Source organism: Canis lupus, chromosome 17 (assembly GCF_048164855.1).
Source record: "Canis lupus baileyi chromosome 17, mCanLup2.hap1, whole genome shotgun sequence".
NCBI lineage: Eukaryota > Metazoa > Chordata > Mammalia > Carnivora > Canidae > Canis > Canis lupus.
Window position 1 is genome coordinate 13,726,903 of NC_132854.1, and position 20,083 is coordinate 13,746,985.

Consider the following 20,083-nt stretch of genomic DNA (forward strand, 5'->3'; position numbering starts at 1 on the left):
TATTTTTGAACATCATCACTTAATTTGCAGAGATTTAAGACAACAGTGATTAACAATGATTATCATTACCATTTTAAAATTGAGTTGAAAATGTGGTTTATGAGAAAGAAAGCCTGAAATAAAAACTAGAGCCAAAATAAACACTGAGATTTCTGCTATGCATTTAAGTGGGGGAAAGATTATGCTAACTTCCTTTTGATTGAATTATTTTCTTTCATCATTTAAGGAAAACATGTGAAAACTTCTTAGAAGTTAAAATACCATTTCAGAGCATGAGAGCCACATAGTTTTTCACTATGATATTGATATCATGTTACAGATGGAAACTCTTGTAATTCACCGAATTAAGTGGGCTAGGACCCACTTTTGGGCTCCCAAAGTCCACACAATTGAGGGTTGCTGGACACACTTGGACAGTTTTTAAAGAATCCAGCAGGGGGCAGAAGTGCACAACCACCGCAGCCAGCCTATCTGTCCTCGATACAATGGATTCATCAACAAATAATCAGTCATTGTAGAAGGGATGTTATCCATTCTTGCTTTGGAAGTCTTTAAATGGTTTCCAGGTGAAATATTTTTAAATGAGGATTCTTTCAGTGATTTAACAGAGCACTCATTATTGGATTGAAGTGTTAAATACAAGGTAGAGGCCTTCAGACTTTCACACGACTTAGTTCCAGGGTTTCAAAGCATTCCCAGGAAATTGTAGTGAAATTATTACCCAGTCTCCAGAAACAGACTTGTCATTTTATGTTTTACCCCTTGGTACATTCCTCCCTAATTTTTTCTCCTAAACTATCTAGCGATGAGGTCTATAAAATATTTAAAGAAATCATAGAAGACCTCGAGGTAAGTTTACCTACGAGTAATTATTCTACAAATTTTACAAAGATGTTATATCTAGTGGATTACGAGTACAAGTACTGCTGGGCTACATCTGAACTGAAATGTCACCAGCTGAAGTTGTAATATAATAGCAGGGAAGCCCCAATAAATACTCATGTAAAGACTTACTCTATAGGTCTGTAAGTCTTCTTAAGAGAAGAGTAGAAGTGAAATATGAAAACTAAACACTAAGAACCATTTTGCTTACATAATTTATATTTTTATTATAATTAATATTGTCAACAGGTTGATAGTTTTTTTCAAAGTGTAGCTTTTATACAAAGAATACCATAGAAATATTTCTTCTCCTCCCTCCTACATTAATGCCTAATATGCTACAGGATTTAAATAAATAACAAGCCTGAAAAGTCCAATCATGTAGATTAGGACCAACAAGCTCTTTTTGTCAAAATTGTTGTATATCTATATAAACCTTCAAGTCACTCTCATGGGATGAAAACTTTGACCTCAAAACTAAGCCCTAAATGGACAATTTCTTCATGAAAGCCTAAGTCACTCTCTGGTTCTTTTTTTTTTTTTTTTTTTTTTTTTTACCCTAGGAAATCTTATTTATTTTGAGGATATTATCCCTGCTTCTAATGCAGAACAAAAAGTCAAAACCGTGATCCATTTAAGGTGATTCTATGTTCCTATATTGTGTTTGTAGGTCTGTGGTCAGGGAGGTGGGTGAAAAAAAGGGGGATGGTTGCTATGGATCACACTTCTGTTTCTTCATTTTGATCTGGTGTTTTATGTCTGCCAAGCTCTAAGGGAGAACCCTGTGACTCCACATGTGGAAGCTGGGTGGTGTCGTGTCATGGTATGTTGGGCTGGTCACAGGGAAACTAGGTAGTGGGTTTTTGTGTCATTAGCTGTGCCACCTTGGGAAGTCACCTCCCATTTAGGGGGCCTCAGTTTTGTCATCTGTAAAACAATTGCCTGGATGAGGAGATCACGAAGAATCCTTTACGCTTCAAGATTCTGTGACTAACAGAATTCATCTCTTAGTGGAATGATACAGTTAATGGACCTTAGCAGCTACTATTATCAGGCATTGGCTTAGAAATCAGGATAAGAGCTCTATTTGTGCACTTGGTGAAGTTGAGAAGGATGGCAAAAGAGATAGAATGAATGTAAAATATGAGTGGAGGATTGCTTTACTTGAATAGCCTTGTTTTGTTTTGTTTTGTTTTTAGTGCTCTGAATAGGAACAGAAAAAAAAGGTTAGTATTTACTGGAATTGCTACTTTTTAGGTCATTCAGGGTTAATGACAAATTTCAATTGTCACACATAAAAAGGTCTCATTGACATAAACAGTCTTACACGGCATGTGTAACTACAAGAAACCAAAAGGCCTAACTGAGATCTCTCTGCTTCTCATGGGTTCCGGCTATCACTTAACTATAAAATATTTGGCTTTAGAATCCTAGCAGTCATTTAGCTATCATTCCAAGCAAAGTAACTACATCTCGATAGCTAGGACAATGATGAGTCTCAGGCTTGTCTGGACTGTACCTTTACAAGCAAACTAGATGCCACCGAACAGCTGAGAGGAATGAGAAGAAAGCACATGACCGAAGGGCACACGGACACAGGACTTGGAACTGTCAGGGCACATACCTGTTGGAATAAACGCCGCGTGCTGCTGTAGCTGTGCGCTGGTTAGAGCCTGCTGGTAGTGCAAGACGCTGGGATTGAAGACCGTGCTGGCACCGTTGCTTTTTTCAAGTGCTTGTCTCTTTGGTAAAGGATGAAGAGCACCAGGAGGAAAGGCCTATAATAAAGAATTGGAGAAGACATGTATAACTCAAAGTAACCACACCTCCGGTGTCCACAGAGATCGTCAACTACAACATTCTGTTTCAAAATGACAGCTAAGGAGATGCCTCTGCCATGCACCTTAATTTAAAGAGCGGGCAATGTCGAATGAGTGAGAATTTGTTATTGAGAGCGAAAGCATGATTTCTGTAACCCAAAATGGTAGCATCTCAACTAAGGAAAAGAAAAACTATCAAGCAACACCAAAAATAAATAAATAATTAAAAATTAAAAAAAAAAAAAGGCTCCAGCTTTTAAAATGAGTTAAATTATTCTAACAGGGGAAAGAAGCGTTTGTGTTATTATTAATACCTATTCTCTTCGTTAACTAAACGGCAATTTCTTGGATTTAAAGGTTAATAAGAATTATAATGAGCACTTTCCGAGGCAAGAAGTTTAAATTTGCTTCACTTTTTTGGAAAAGGTATTAAAATTTGTTAGGATTAATTTATTTCACATATTACGTATGAAAATGAGATGGCTAAACACCTTATCGGATTTTCTCCATTCATTAATAATAATGATTGTTTGCAACCAATTTTACAAGTAATACAAATCTCAGATGGTTCTCTGAAAAGCTACATGCAAAGCGAAAGGTGAAAGGTCAAAGTACCAGGTCTACAGATGCTTCGAGAGGTCGCTTCATTGCTTTGGCAGTCGACTGAGTCTTTTAATAACAGGCAGCGAGCACATGATGGCAGTGGGCCAATGGGATTCAAGCGAATTAACATACAGGTAAACAGCAAGCAGAGGTGCATCATGGGAACGGCATTGCATTGTGGATAGGTGAGAAGGAAAAAAATATTCTGAATGCAATATACAACGTACAAAACACTAGGCATGCACAACAACAAAAATGTTCTCTAAAGAAATGAATATTACACCTTAAATTAGTATTGAAGCAAAAATGCATCTACTATACCTTAGTTAAAAGCATATAAGAGAGTAAAATATAGATGTTTGAAATTCAGGAAAGTTAATTAAAACAGCAGCTTGCATACACACCATCAGCATTTTTTATATTGCTTCAGAAAAAAAATGCAGAACTTTCAAGGGCCGTAGGGCTGAAGAACTTCTGATAAGTTAGTTTTCGAATGTAAAATAACGAATGCACTAAGTATAAGATCCAAGGCAAAAAAAAACAATTATATATATACATATATATATAATCTTCGACTTTTATAAAAAGTAATTTTTTAGTAAAGATCTAGCCTAACAAAATGAAGTGGCAAACTGAGACAAAAAATTCAGGCAAAAAAATATTCAAACACAAGATTACTGAAGCAAAACTGTTTGGGTTTGGATCTTAATTTTTTGTCTGAATCATGTGGATAATTGTCTCAATTCTTCTCTTCAGTCTGCTAGTGTGAAACTGGTAATGCGGGATCAGGTTCCAAACTTAAGAAGTTTTGAATTTGAATAGTAAGATTCTCAAATTTCCCACACTCAGTCCATTGTTCTGTTTCTAAAGACTAACTTATCATCCATTCTATGTTTTCCACTACATTTGAAATTATAATTCAATTCATCTCAAACAACTTACCGGGTTATGCTAAGAAAATACCCTTTAAAAAGGTATTTAGTATTCTCAGCTATCAGAGTAATTTATATTTTTAATAATTCTGTGTGTACTTTTTGTTATAATCAATGACCAACCCAGTTAATGAGAAGTGGAATTCTCTCCTAGAATGAGTAAAACAGCTAAAAATAGCAAACAGCTAAAAAATAAAAAATAGCAAAGGACTGCTTGAAATATTAGACGTAAAATAATATTTTTAACTTATAACCATACTTTGGGGCAGATAGTCTTATTTAAACAGCTGAAATAATAACAAATATTGATTGATTTAGACCGCAATGAGAAAATTTTCCTAATCCTTAATAATTGCTGTAAAAGATGGAAAATTTCTATGATGGAATTCTGTGAAAAAAAAAAACAAAACAAAACAAAACAAAGGAATAACTCCAATGCAAATAAAAAATGAAATACCCCTTTTCTATGTGTAGCACAATAGGTAAATCCCCAAGGTTTGTATAATCAATACAAAATGTGATATTCTAAAGTTCTGATAGAACTACGGCATTTGAAATAAAACGGGCTAAGTACTAAACTCTCAAAATGGGAAAAAATTAAGATGTTTTCCTTTGCAAATAAAGGGCTTTTCATCATCATTTGATGATTCAGGATCAAAGGTATAGAGATGACAGGTGGTCAAGTAAAGATGGGGGGGGGGGTTGGGTAGAAATAAAGTAGGTAGGGAAAGGATTAAAGGCAGAGAAGAGATTTAGAATGACCAGGAGCGCAATGTTTTGGAAGGCAGTCTTGATAGAGGCCATCAAATAATACAAAATCAGTGTTCTGAAAGTAGAACTCCAACATTTTTAAAACCCAGAGAGTTCCACAACAAGAAAGCTTCTTTGTGCTGAATATTCTTCCTTCAGATAGATAGAAGTCCCCCATTATGTAACTTCCATGACACCACGTTACTTTAAAATCTTTGGTTGCCGTAGAGTTTTTAGATTGCAAAATTAATGCATTTCTTTAAGTTTAATCTGTGCCAACTATGTAAGACTGCGTAGCCTGTTCTCCCAGAGTACACGGAGAACACAAACCCAGAATCATTTTGGCCTCAACCTTCTGGACTCAGTTCTCGTCACCCTTCCAGTCTTTGGGAGTTCCAGAGCAAATCTACTGTTCCAGAGCAAATCTACTGTTGGGTTGATTTTGTCTGCTGCGCTAACTGGAAGAGTGATTATGTCTCCAAAGGCTGGTCCTTATGAACAAAATTTCAATTTAACAAAGCAACATTTAATGAACTCTCCAAGTAGAAAAGGAAATATTAAATATTTCTCCCTAGGATCATCATCACCTGGAAGGTTAATATTCTTTTTTTTTTTTCTGATCTTAGACTGATGAAACTTAGCATCCATAGAAATTAGAATAATCTAGGAACTGAAGAAACTGAGAGCTCTCAAATATGCTGGACGGCAAGAGCAACTCCTTTTTCCCCCACTGCATACTGTGGGTTATCTTTACTAGATGCAACTGTCATGTCTTTTCAAGGAAACGCTAAGGTTTTGGAGGGTTGAGCATACCTATAAGTATCTTGCTCACCTCATGCTTTGAGGCACATGTGTAGAATGTATTTTTTTGAAAATCTGTGTGGATTAATAATCATATTATAGTATGAACTTGTAGTATACAGATATTTTGTTTTAGAGGATACAATTGCCGACATATGTTTAGCTACATTGAAAGGTCTTCAGGCCCAGACTAGACCTTAGAGATCACGGGGCCTGGTGGGTCTTGGGAGTTTCCTTAGGCATCTAAGCAGAGAAAGAGGTTCTCTTTAGTTGAGCGTTTACTCTATGTTGGACACTTGGCATCCATTCTTGCTGGCCTCACCAACATTTTGGATCCTCTGCACTCTCTGGGCCCACCTGCAGGTTTGTGTACATCCGGCCAGGTTTTCTTTTCTCTGGATCAAAGAACAATCCAACTGCAAGTCAAGGCGTGCAAACCAAGTGCCCATGCCAGGCATTACAGGCAAGGACCAAAAATCTGAGAAGTCAGAAAAACTGGACAATAATCAGAGCTGCCATTTTAATCTGGAATAAAGGGACGTGGACAAATAGGATGGAATTCAAAGTTCCTTTATGTTTTTTCTTGGACAACTGAAACTTATCAAGCTGATGGCAGCTGGTCCTGTTTCCTTTTACAAAACAGGAATCTCCTGTGTAGCCCCATTTTGTAGTGTGTAAAGAAAGATTGCTCGCTTGAAGATCAGATACCCTTTGTGTGAAAATTACCAAAGAGAAGCTCTGTCTGGCTTATTTTCACATTAAAAAAAATCTGGTGAGGATGATGCTCACATTTTAAGATGTATTGTAAAAGAATCAGGCTCTAAAAGAAATAAATGTCTCCTTTTCTGGAATCAAAGCTTTAAGTGCATTTTCAGGGTCCAATTAGTCAAAAGAAGAGGAAATCCCTGGACAATAATACAAATTGCACTACAGAAATTCTTTGTGTTGGGATATGGAACCCAGGTGAATGGAATACTGATATCTTCTGACTGCAACCATCACTCCCATTTGTTCTTTTAAGTAAGGAAATAAAATAAGAGGTTTTTTTTTTTTTCAGTGTACTGAGTAATCTTGCCACTAGAGTAAGAATACTTTGACTTTATCCAACTGCATCTAGGCTGGTTCAAATAAGCCTCTCACTTCAACTAAAAAGACATGACAGATTCAATAATTTTCATGTCATTGTCAGAAAGAAGCTGGCTTTTGTTCTGAAACTGTATTCCTTTGGGTTGTCTTTGACGATGTTGCAAGATTCCCTGAAATATCAGAACTCCAAATTTGGGCACAGTATAACAATCCAGGGAACTATGGTAACTAAATATACTGACATCCACGGTAATAACCTCTACGCATCTTGATGGGTATGATGTGAAAATGAGCAGAAGGGCACGCAGCAGGGCATACAGAGGAGTACAGTCTTGATTTGATTTATTTTTATTGTTTTTAAAGATTTCATTTACTTATTTGAGAGAGAGGGAGATAGAGTGAGTGTGTGCACAGAGTGAGAGGGAGAAGCACACTCCTGCTGAGCAGGGAGCCCAATGAGGGGCTGGGTCCCAGAACTCCTGGATCATGACCTGAGCCAAAGGCAGATGCTGAACCATCTGAGCCAGTAAGTGCCCCCACAGTCTTGATTTTAAAATTCCTCTTAAGGAATGAGGTGTTTGTGTCAGTGGCCATTTTTTCTCTTATCCCTATCAACCCAGGTCACCCACCATGGACATATACCATGTGCATTGTTCCTTCGATGACTGAGGTACATATTGATCATGGATGTTAGAGTTGGCACTTCTCATAAACAGGCAGATACAATCAAAGCTCAGATAAATTCAGGGCTCAGGTCCCAGGTCACGATTAGTACCAGTGGTTTGTTGTGTCAACAGGTATTTGAGGTGTAGGGGCTAATTTTTTTCATACTCCCAGGACCTCATCTCATACCCCTGTGGCCAGAGATGGCTATTGTGACCTAGGCTGAGCCAATCATAGCGTGCTGTTATTCTAACCATGAGGAGAGCCACCAGAATGACCTTTAATTATTTAGTTTGTTTGTTTCTTGTAGAATTAGAACCAATGTAGAAGATGCTGTTTTCTCTCTTGTCAAAAGACATAAGAATGTGTATCCAAAGATGTTCAGATTCGTGGTCAATGTTGCATTGGAGAACCTAGTCTTAGAAGATAGAGCTGATATGCCAAGAGAAGCAGAAAAGAGAAAAACAAGAGAACCCTACTGGTTTTTCAGTTTCTGAATCCGGACACCCCTACCATCTTTTGGACTACTTTTCCCTTTGGAGGGCACCACACGAAGTCCAAATTTTTAATATAAACCATTTCCGTTGGGTTTTTGTCTCTTGTAGCCAGAATCCGGACTAGCCTTGCGGGATATCCTTGGTACCCAGGTATGATGGGTATCTGGGTACCTGGGTTTCCATGCCAGTGCAATGGCAAAAATGTGTGCTCCATACCTAACGATCAACACAGCAGTTAGGGCAAGAAAACCTGCTTAGTTTCTGTATACCATCTAGCAAGTGTGCCTGATGCATGGCAGGTCTCATTACATGTTTTGAATGAATCGGTAAACGAATGAATGGATGAATGCACAGTGTCTACTATATATTATAACAGGTTCCTGATAAGCCAGAGATCTCATGTTAAAGCAAATTAATTAGCAATTTCTACTACCTAGTGTGATGGTTCTCAAACTGTGCTGCACGTGGGAATCCCAGGAGAGCTTCCAAAAAAAGGCCACTGCCCCGGCCACACCCAGACCAATTAAATAAGAAATTTTGGAGGAAGGGGGCTGACGTTGGAACCTTTTGAGACCCTTCAGGTAATTCCAAAATACAGCCAAGTTTGAGAAACCAGGGTTGTAGGCAGGTGCTTGCAGACTGTTAATGTGCATACATAACACCTGAGGATATTTTAAAATCAGAATTCTGATCGCCAAGGTCTGGGGTGGGGGGCCTGAGAGTCTGGAGCTGGAAACAGGCTCCCCAGGGATAAGGAAGAAGAGGAGGGAGAGGAGCAAGAGGAGGAGGAGCAGCAGGAGGATAGAGGAGGAGAGGAGGGGGAGGAGGAGCAAGAGCGGGAAGAGGAGTAGGGGCAGGCGGCGGCAGGTGGTCTCTAAGCGACACTGCAGTGACTCAGGGACTCCAGGCTGGGTTACAGCCCCCCCCCCCCTCCCCGGTTTAAGGCACCGGTCAGGACAGCTCCGCTTCCATCCGTTTCATGGCTTGATGTTCTGCACACAAGTTCATTTAGAGGGAGAAAGTTGGAAGGAGAGTGGGAGGAGCAGGGGTGGGGAGGGACGGGTCCCTGTCGCCAGCCTCTGAGCTTGGGGGCTGCGCCCCGAGGCGCCCCTGCCCCGGGCTCTCAGCAGCAGGGCTCGGCTGCATTTATTCCCCCGGCCTGGGCGCGGGGGCGCCGGGCTCCCGGTGGACAGCTCGGAGGAGGAGGAGGAGGAGGAGGAGGAGGAGGAGGAGGAGGAGGAGGAGGGGGAGGAGGAGGGGGAGGAGGAGCGAGGGGCGAGGGGCGGGGTGTCCCTGCGCCTCAGGGATTTACCTATTGTGCTGCAGAAGGGAAGGAGGGGGGGGAACCAAACCGAACCAAACAAAACGGGGCGAACGACAACAGAACTTAGGCAGCGGAGCAGCAGGAATGGCAGCCTTCCCTAGTTCCCGCCTGCTGGGGCAGCGTCTGGATCCCGCGGGGCGCCCGCGGCTCCCCGGGCCCGGGCGGAGGAAGGTGCGCGGCGGGCGCGCCCCACTTACCATGACTGTGGCCGCGGCCGCGGCTGCCTGGGCGGCCACCGCCGCTTGGTTGGCTTGGTGCTGCGCAGCTTTGATTTTGGCCTGCAAGTGTGCAGGAGGGTGAAAATATTTGCATTTCTCCCTCATGCAACGCCCCTTTATGTAATCCATACAAACGGTTACGGTGTTGTCGTTTGTGTCGATCATGGTGCTGTCTGCGGGGTGTGCAAAGCGGCAGTCGGTCTCCCCCCGGGCACAGTTTCCTCGCTGGAACTCCCTGCATACCTAGGACACGGGGGAGAAGAAGAGCGGACGATGCACGAGAAAGCCTGATGGGCGCCTGCAGCTGCCTCCGCAGGCGCAGCCTTTTATGCTAACACAAAAGCACAGAAAGGAGTAAGTGCTTTTCCTTTCTTGTCGTGGTGGCTTTTGGGCCCTTTCCATAAAGATGTGATATTGTCCAGAACTCAACCAGAATCCCTGGCAGGCTAATGTGAGTTTTGCTGCGCCCTCTTTTCTGGAGTGAGACTCTGTGTTGAGAAGACTAAGTCAAAGTCTGCAGTCGAGCTGACATGAAAATCAACAAAGCCTCCCTTTATCTGTGGCTGGTGTGCATATCTCTGTATCTGTTTCAGATACAACAATGAGGACACGATCTATGTGTATATGAACCTATATGCGAGTATATAATTTGGACACCTAAATGCAAATCCAGATTGTCTCCTCCCCTGACAACTCTGGGATGCCCTAAGTTTTGTTTTTGTTTGTTTGTTCGTTTGTTTTGCACGGAGGGATGGTATCATCACAGTTCAAGCCCCCAGGGCCAAGCTGTACAACTCCAGAAAGAATTGGGGGAAATAAACTTGTTCCTCCTCGTTGGAGGATGGGAAGTGGGTGGGGTGAATCTGAACACTCCTGTTTTCCCCTAGGACCCCTCACTCCACAAAGATAACTTATGCTTAGTATGTTAAGTCAGAACTACTACATCTAAGGCATTGGAACTTGCATTTCGGGTCACTATATTATTACTTATGACAGCACAGACAGAAAGATAAAAAGGAGAGAAATATGGGAAGAGATAGAAATAAGTGGAGGGAAGTGGAAATAGAGTTTGAAGTGCCGATGTGTTGCCGTTGCTTTTTTAGTCCTCAGTTATCCTTAGGTCTGGAGTAACTAGAATGCTCCATCCTCTAAGAATTCTGGTGGATCAAAAGTTTACTATATAAAGAAAATTTAAAGAGTATTCTTAATTCTGCCCTGAATATCAATAACATAAGATGACATGAATAATATATAGATATAATACTTATATCATTAGCAGGGCAGAATTACTAGTAAAATTGTAAGTTATTTTCCTTTGAAGCTCTAATTCCAAAGTCAATATATTTAAGTGGTGCTGGGCATCCCAACCATCAGTGATGTTCTATGAACGGTCACTGAAGTGACAGTCAAGGCTTGTGAAAGCCAAAGGAGCTTGCAAAATAGTTTCACTGACCAGTGGCCAAGAGGGTTTGTTTGAAGGATAAACAGATAAGTCACAAAATTGCTCGTTGTTTCCTCCTGTTTTTGGATATAAGCCAGTATTCCATCTTTAGTTTGTAAAATGTACAAAATAAAAATTACTCAGACGTTCCCATCAATTCTGAGTAAGCCTTCCTCTCTAAATGGAATCCTCTGGTCTGAGACTACATCAGAGGTGCAGACCAGCCATCAAGCATTTACCAAGGGTCTCTGTGTGCTGCCGACTTCATTCCTGGTTTGAAATGAACTGGAAGCTGCCCTGCTGAAGTCTCTGTAAATTATTTTTCAATATCTACTAGTCCTGTTGGGGAGGACGATTTGTTCCCAACTCAGCTTGATTTAATTTGTTTTCTAAACCAGACACTCAAAAACTGAACACTAAAGCTCCACGGGTCCAGCAGGTGGAGCCCCAAACACTTTCCCCTGACCAGAAAAGGTCTGTTCTACATTCACATGGGCAGGCTGTTAGGCTTTAACTGTTAGATTCTATAGTCGTCTCATTTTGGGATCCATATACTCCAGATTGAAGCTGATATTAGGTAGCAACATTTTATTGCCTTCAATATTTATCAGGTAAACATTTTTATAAATTTTTTATTGGGTAAATATTTAAACAAATGCACATTGAAAGGATATTCTCCAATGATCCAACATAAAGCACAGTGTACATCCTGACCATACATACATCACCTAACAACTTTAATGGGTAATGGAATTAAAGGAGATCATTGAAAAAGCTATCAGAATCTTTACACACCTGTATAAAATGCTCTATTAAATATCACAGGATATAGTAGTTAAGATAAATCCTTTAATTCTGATTAAAGAGAAACGTTACCCCGTCAGGGTTGGCTTGACTCATGACTTATGAATTATGTTCTGTAAATATATGAGTGTGTTTTCTTGACTTTTATAGAACACTTGAACTTAAGTTAAATAAAATATGGTCACTGATAAATAATTTGCCCAGCTTCCAGTTCCCCTGTTTGTCAACAATACTATCAGGGCTGATATTCTGGAACATACCAACATAACCATTCTAGTTCTTAAAATATTGAAATATAATCCTACCAAGTGGTCAATAGTCAGTTCTACTTAACTCCTACCCCTGTCCCGAAGTGTCCCCCATTGCCCTGACTGCTGGACTTCTCACTTGTTCATTCTCAGACCTTTCCAAGATCCATCAAAGGTTAACGCCGAGCACAGTGGAAGGACTTCAGGAGCCATGACTGATTCGTAGTTCTACTGGTTGTTAAATATTTTGCCCCTGAACACACATTCCCCCGGGTGAATTTTGTTTGTACTAAGCTAATTTTTTTCCTACAGACTAATTTCCTTTATACTTTGCCTTAAATTGAAACCATAGAATTACAAATGCATGGCTTTTAGGTGAAGTGTATGTGTGTGTGCGTGTGTGTGCATGGCTGTTTTGCAAGACTGGATTAATATCTTACAAGTGCTCACTTACAAATAATTACACTTCTACCGCAAATGCATCTCAAACCACAAATATAATTGAAGTACCTCCAGTTTGTCAGTCCTGAGAAGTTTCTGAGTTGCAGTTGAGCCCGGGACAGTGACGGGTGGACTTCCGGGAACAAGAACAGGTGTGGTGGGTAGAATTTCCGTTGGGACTAACCCAACTCCAGGGGTGACAGGTGCTAAGTAAGGAGCAAAGCTAATCGCCGTATTTGTCCCTATGGCGGGACCTACAGGAAAAGTGGGCTGTTAAGGGAAAACAACACAGGACAAAGATTTCTTTAGAATAAAACTTTAAAAAAATCACCAGCAAGTGTCATTTGAGCAAAACCCACTCATCATTGATAAGATTCTTTGTGTCAGTTGCATAAATCACTATCTGTGAAAGTTCATTAAATTTCCCTGTTTTGTTTTGCTTAATAAAAATGAAATCCATATAGATCATCTCTTCCTAAACCCATACCCAAAACCATGTGAGAATGTCATAGAAACCTGATTACAGCAAGCAGGTGAGACTTTTATTTCGATGAAGGTGTTCTCAAGAAAAGAAGATAATAATTGTCAATGTAATTGCTCATCATTCCAAACACTGAATGTTAGTAAGAGAGTAAAACCTATGGAATACTGACTCATCATCTTGGATTTCTCCTCCATGGATCTCAAAAAGGAGATGAATAAAGAAAAATCTTGAAAAGCGTCTGATTTTCCAGTTGATCGAGTTTGTATGTTCTCAGAAAGCAGGGATTATTTGGGCCTATATTTGCTCAGACTCCCCAGCATGTTCCATTCTCATAGTCTGTTATGAGCATGCATGTGCCCATGTTCATAGGCAATGTTCATAGAGACCTGCTATTTCATGTCCAGCACAACCATGTCTAGATCCAACCCCTTCCTAAGAGGTTAGATGGAAGAGCATAAACTTTTCAATTGGCCAATTTTTCAACTGGTCACTAAAAGTTGCTTTGGTTTTCTAGGTCAAAATCAATGCAGCAGTGATAACGGCATACTGTACCTTACTTAAACTTCTCTATTGCTACACTCCTTGTCCGTGGATAAGAAGAAATGTACAAGGGGCTTGATGGGATGATTATTTTTAAAAACCTCACCTAAAAATATGCCTCTCAGGAAAGAATATAAGAGAATAATAAACTCTGCCTCACTTTTCTAGGACCAACGTTAAAAATTTAAGATGCAAAAATAAATAAATAAATTTAAGATGCTAAAGATTTTTCTTAGAATAAATTTTACACTGAACTGTATCCAAACAGTTTTTGTTGGTTGGTCTATTTTTTAAGTTATTAGGTGATTTTTAATTTCTTTATTTTTTAGGGCAGGTTGCAGATATTTGCCATCACACGTCAATGCAATTTTCTAATACCGAACCATGCTATTGGCCATATCACACTATTGCTCTATTTATACATTGTGAGTAACATTCTTGTTTTCTATTTATGGCTCTGAATGAGTTGTTGAACATATGGGATAAATAACAATCTATGTTTATTAAACAAATTTTTTGTTGACAGCAATAACGGAAAAACATCTCTTATGAACGCTCATGTTAGAAAACAGTGAAATATTGATAGTCTGTGCTGGGAGTGCTCAGAGAGTCTGGAAGTCTTTACTGAAATCGCTGGGGGCTGCAAGAGGTGATTCTAATGGTCTGCGAGTGCTGCTGTAGCCCTCCCACGAGAGGATCTTAGATCTTTATGGCTCAGACATAAAATTCACTTTGGGACAGAGTTGCAACATGAGGTCTCAACATGGGAAATAGATGAAAATTAGGATTTTTCTTCTCCAAAATTTTATACGTGTATGTTTTCCATTTTCAACCCATTTGAGCCATAATTACAGAAAGGTGTAGTTTTCAGGAACTATAGCTTTTATAAGTTAGTGCTATTGAACAAAAGCCAAGTGATTTAAATGGTATGACTATATAATGTCAAATTAAAAAAAAATCAACCCCAAAAGGTCATAAATCACAATAGTGATTCAAAAACCTAGCTATATCAGAAATGCCTGTGGGGAATTTCTTAAATAGAGATATGGCCAGACTCAACAGGTCTAAATAAGGGCCTTGAAATTTGCACTGAAAAAAATTTACTACATGATTTGATGTGTGGCCCAGTTTGGGGACCACTGTCATAGATGAAGAGTGAAAATAAGTATTAAAGCTTCTTTGTACTAAATGTGTAATTTAACCCAGAGACCAATTATCAAAGTAAACATTGAGAGAAAAGAACCCTCCCCCACACCCCCAGTTTTGACTTCCTGTAGCAGGATATTCCCAACCCTCCCTCCTGTGGATCATTTGAAGCCAGGGTCAGTGTGGTGACATAAATACAGCTTGTACCTTGACCATCAATGGGATGTCAGAACCTCAAAACTCATTTCCTGAAACCTTTTCACATATCAACAAATCTATTACAATTAGGAAGATCGTGCTTTCCAAAATGAAAGTTACTTGTTCATCTAATTTAATGATCTAAAATGAATGTTGCAGTTTGTTTTACTAACGATAACCCTAACACGGCTCGGAGAGAGTATTATTTAAAAATAAGACCACAGATTTTAGACTGAGAGCGATCTGAATTCAAATCCAGAGCTCTGCTGGTTAACTTTTAGCCTAGGCAGTGATAAGTTAACCTCTCTGGCTGAAAGAGTTGGGCCAAACCAGGTGTTACTTCTACCTCACTTCCCATGGTCAGAACTCAGCAAATAGCACCTATCATTGGTAGCATAAAAGTGAGCATTAGTCAAGTTTTTCCTCCAAATGGCCCACTGATTCTATAACAGGAATATAATCAGCATAGTAATGTAATAGTAGAAATATAAACTTTTATTAAATGATAGTAAATGCTTTCCTTTCCTTTTTAGCTTCTCCTTTTTGAAATACGAGCTGGGAAAATGCATACTTTCATGTGTAGCTGAAGTTAAAAGTTTATGGGTCTTATGAAGATAGATTCAATTAGATACTTTCTCTCTTTTTTTTAATACAGATGTTTTTTACTGAAGGTGATAAGTTAACAGCACAGTTACGGTCATCTTCAGAGATGGGCACTCTATTATTATTACTGTTGACAGTAATACCTTACGCCTCCGAAGGGTTCACTGTGTTCAAACCATTCTCATATGCATTGTCTTCTGTACCCTTCTCAATATCCATGAAGGGCAAGGGTGGCTGTGAGAACTTACAGGAGAAAGCAATTTAGAGTAGAGACCAAATGGATTACGCAAGGTCAGTGCTGCTGAGACAGAGTCAGGGCAAAGCACCCAGGACTCCTGACTCCCAGTCTGGGGCTATTTCCATTCCTCTGTACTCCCTAGATATTTTTGGTAATTTCTTAAAACAGAAGAGAGACAAAACCTCCAGCTGCCCTGACGTCTTTGAGCGTGAAGCCAGAGCACTGGCGGGATGCTGTGTCCCACCATCAGCCAGGGCCTTCCCCAGATGGCAGGTGCAAGGCTGCTCCCAACAGTGGTGTGGAGCGCTGAGTGCGGCTGCCCCTTGAAAAGTAGGTCTCAGATTCCGGATTCAAGTTAAACTCCCCAGGTGGAGTCCAGACCGACACCATGTCCTTGTGTCTGAATTCAGTTCTCAGCCGCAGCTACGAGAAAAGAGCAGCCCTCTGAGGGATTCCGGTCCTGGCTCAGCAGGCCGCATGGAGAGTCGGCCGCATGGTTTCTGCACCAGGGCTCCTGCCAGGCTGTCTGCGATGGGATCCACTGGGTCCTTGTCATCTCTCAGAACTAGCTGCAGCCCGGGAGGCCAGAGGACCAGAGCCACAGCGTTTCCTGGATGAAAACAGCTTCCGAAATGCTGGCCTTGCTATTTCTAATCTCTGTACTTGGTTACACGTTCCTGTGTTTCTCTCTTCAGCTTCTCGTACGTCAGGGTTCTTTCTCCGTGCGTGATACCCGTAAATCTAGGTCCAAAGACCTAGACCTCTCTGGCTCTGTCTCTGTCTCTGTCTCTGTCTTCCTCATAAACACACACATACACACACGCACGTACGCAGATTCAGTAGGCGTTCTTTGATATTTTGTAGCAGCAAGGAAGGATCAGTGCTGAACAGTAATGATTAAGTGGCCTGAGGTATTTTATGGTCCTAAAATTTAGTCTGTTGACTTTTTAAACCAGGAGCATGAGAGTTCATACATTTAGAAAGCTTTGACTTCAAAGGGTAGGTATTTGGCACTCAAACTGAAAGGCTTAAAACATGGCATCCCTTAAGCCCCCTCTCTTTACTTCCAGAAGCATCTCTGGAAGGCAGAATGCTCAATGCAAGACGTTGTCCCTGAGGACTGGGTTGCATAGGCTCTTAAATCTCTATCCAACTCAAGGCTACCCCCCAACAAACACACACACACTTCATTCTCTCTCTTTTTTTCTAGTTGATGCCCAACTGTCATGCAACGTTATATTAGTTTCAGATGTACGATGTAATGATCAGTATTTGTATATATTGTGAAATGATCACCAACCACCGTAAGTCGCTAACATCTATCACCACCTGCAAGTACAGAATTAGCCTTCTAATGATAAGAACATTAAGATTTACTGTCTTAGCAACTTTCAACTCTGCAATACTATATTCTTAACTGTAGTACCCATGCTGAGTATTACCATCCCATGAATTACTTTTTTTTTTTTTTTGAATAACTGGAAGATTGTATCTTATGACCCCTTTATTTGTTTTGCCAACTCCCTTCCCCTGCCTCTGGCAACGACCAATCTTTCTATCTGTATCTATGAGCTTGGTTTTTGTTTTTTAGATTCTCTATATAAGTGAGATCATATACTAAATTTTTTTGTCTGACTTACTTCACTTAACATAATATGATGCCTCTGTGGTCCATTCACATTGGTGAAAATGGCAAGATTTCACTCTTTTTAATGGCTGAAAAATATTTCATTGTATGTATACCACATCTTCTTTAACCATTCCTCCATAGACAGACACTTGGGTAGTTTCCATATCTTGGCTATTGTAAATAATGCTGCAAAGGGTTGCAGGTATCTTTTCAAGTTAGTGTTTCATTTTCTTTGGATAAATATCAAGAAGTGGAAGTGATGGGTCATATGGTAGTTCTATTTTTAATTTTTTGAGAAACCTCCACATTGTTTTCCACAGTGGCTGTACCAATGTACATTCCCAATGCAATGGATTTCCTTTTCTCCATATCCTGGTCACGCTTGTTATCTCTTGTCTTTTTTTTTTTTAAGATTCTATTTATTTATTCATGAGAGACACACAGAGAGAGAGAGAGAGAGAGGCAGAGACACAGGCAGAAGGAGAAGCAGGCTCCATGCAGGGAGCCCGATGCAGGACTCGATCCCGGGTCTCCAGGATCAGGCCCTGGGCTGAAGGCAGTGCTAAACCGCTGACCCATGGGGGATGCCCATCTTTTGTCTTTTTGATAACACCATTCTAACAAATGTGAGGTGCTATATTTTTTTTCAAGATTTATTTATTTGAGAGAGTATGTGCGTGTGTGTGTATGAGTGCATGCTCACGTGCATGAGTGGGGGGAGGGGCAAAGGGAGAGGATCGTTAAGCAGACTCCCTACTGACCACACAGTCCAATATGGGGCTCAATCTCAAGACCCTGACATCATGGCCCTGACATCATGACCTGAGCTAAAACCAAGACCCGATGTTTAACTCAATTGAGCCACCCAGGTGCCCCAATGTGAAGTGATATCTTCTAGTGATCTTTATTTTCATTTTCCTGAAGATGAGTGCTGTTGAGCAGGTTTTCTCATTCTTGTTGGCCATCTATATGTCCTCTTTGGAAAAATGTCTATTCAGATCTTCTCCCCATTTTTTGCTATTCTGTTGTATGAGTTCTTAATGTATTTCGGATTAACCCCTTATCAGATATTTGATTTGCAAATATTTTCTCCTATTCCATAGGTTGCCTTTTCATTTTGCCAATGGTTTCTTTTGCTGAGCAGAAGCTTGTTTGAAGCAATCCCACTTGTTGATTTTTGCTTTTGTCGCCTTTGCTTTTGTTATCAAATCCCAAAAATCATTGCCAAGATTGATGTCACCACCTATGTTCTCTTTTAGGAAAGGAATTTAATGGGTTCAGATCTTCCACTCAAGTCTTTAATCATTTTGAGTTAATTTTTGTCCATGGCAAAGAGAATGGTCCAGTTTCCTTCTTTTGCCTGTAGTTGTCCAGTTTTCCCTGTACTATTTATTGAAGAGACTTTTCCCATGGGATATTCTTGGCTCTTTTATTGTAAATTAATTGACTATATATGAATGAGTTTGTTTCTGGACTCTCTGTTCTGTTATATTGATCTATGTGTCTGTTTTTATGCCAATACTGTACAGTTTTGATTACTACAAACTTTGTACTATAGTTTGAAATCAGACAGCATGATGCCTTCAGCTTTGTTCTTTCTCAAGATTTCATTGGCTATTCAGGGTCTTTTGTGGTTCTACACAAATTTTAGGATTATTTATTCTAGTTCTGTGAAAAATTCCGGAGGAATTTTGATAGGGATTCTTTGAATCTGCAGATCATGTTGGGTAGCATGGCTGTTTTTACAATATTTATTCTTCCAATCCATGAGCATGGAATATCTTTCCACTTATTTCTGTCTTCTTCAATTTTTTCATCAATATCCTATAATTTTCAGTGTATAGATCTTTTACCTCCTTGGTTAAATTTATTCCTAGGTATTTTATTCTTTTTGATGCAGTTATAAATGGGATTTTTTTATTTTTCTTTCTCATAATTCATTATTAGTGTATAAAAAGATGACAGATTTCTGTGTCTTGATTTTTGTATTCTGCAATATTACTAAACTCATTTATTAGTTCTAACCACCGATTTCTTTATCTTGAGTATAGATATGAAGGTTGTGTGTTGAGAGAGGAAGCATGCAGTGGGCAAGGAAGGAAAGAAAAGAAGAATTACTGTTATATCCTGTTAGGAATTGGGAAAAGAAAAACTTCCAGGAGGAAAAACTGAAGGAGACTTTTAAAATATAGTGAATTTGAGTTTTTATTCACTCAGTAAGTATTTTTTGGTCCAGACAGTATACCAGGACTCTGTGTGCACATTTATTGAACTTAAACCCAAATGGAAAGAACAAACAAATAAAATTACAATTTATTTTTATGTATTTTTATGGATAAGCAGAAATGAAAAGGCCTCACTGGTAGTGATGGAGATTGGTGGTGGGTCACAGGGGATGGATTTGGAGTCCTTCTGGATAAGAGGAAGTTAACATGTGAAGAGCAGCAGGATACTTCCAGCAAGGGCCAAGGCCATGAGGCAAGCAAGAGCTTTGTGTGTTCACAGAACTGAAAGTTCTGTATGGTTTCAGCGAATACAGAAAGAGTAGCCCATGATGATTTGGTGAGCTGATGGGGACCAGACCACAGACAACATTCTAGATCATAGTCATGGTTACATGTTTAGGCTTTGTCTCTAATGTAATGGGTGAGTACTAATGGGTTTTAAGTAAGAGAGTGATATGATGCATTCGTGGGTTACAAATATTCCTCTGGTTGCTGTATGCAGAATACAC

At 39.9% G+C, this 20,083-nt stretch overlaps 1 protein-coding gene across 11 annotated transcripts in view; it reads right to left on the reverse strand.

Annotated features, from left to right (window-relative positions):
- The window catches only part of MBNL2 (muscleblind like splicing regulator 2), a 161,857-nt gene that overhangs the window by 31,934 nt on the left and 109,840 nt on the right, over positions 1–20,083 (reverse strand). For 6 of the 11 annotated variants that reach the window (XM_072782586.1, XM_072782583.1, XM_072782589.1 and 3 more), the window contains exons 4-7: positions 12,580–12,780; positions 9,556–9,819; positions 3,318–3,371; positions 2,507–2,660 (exon numbers count right to left, since the gene is read on the reverse strand). In XM_072782586.1, the coding sequence (XP_072638687.1) occupies positions 2,507–2,660; positions 3,318–3,371; positions 9,556–9,819; positions 12,580–12,780 (673 nt within the window). The remainder of the gene's footprint in view (positions 1–2,506; positions 2,661–3,317; positions 3,372–9,555; positions 9,820–12,579; positions 12,781–20,083) is intronic. The other 5 variants (XM_072782590.1, XM_072782588.1, XM_072782594.1 and 2 more) reach the window with 1 other exon arrangement.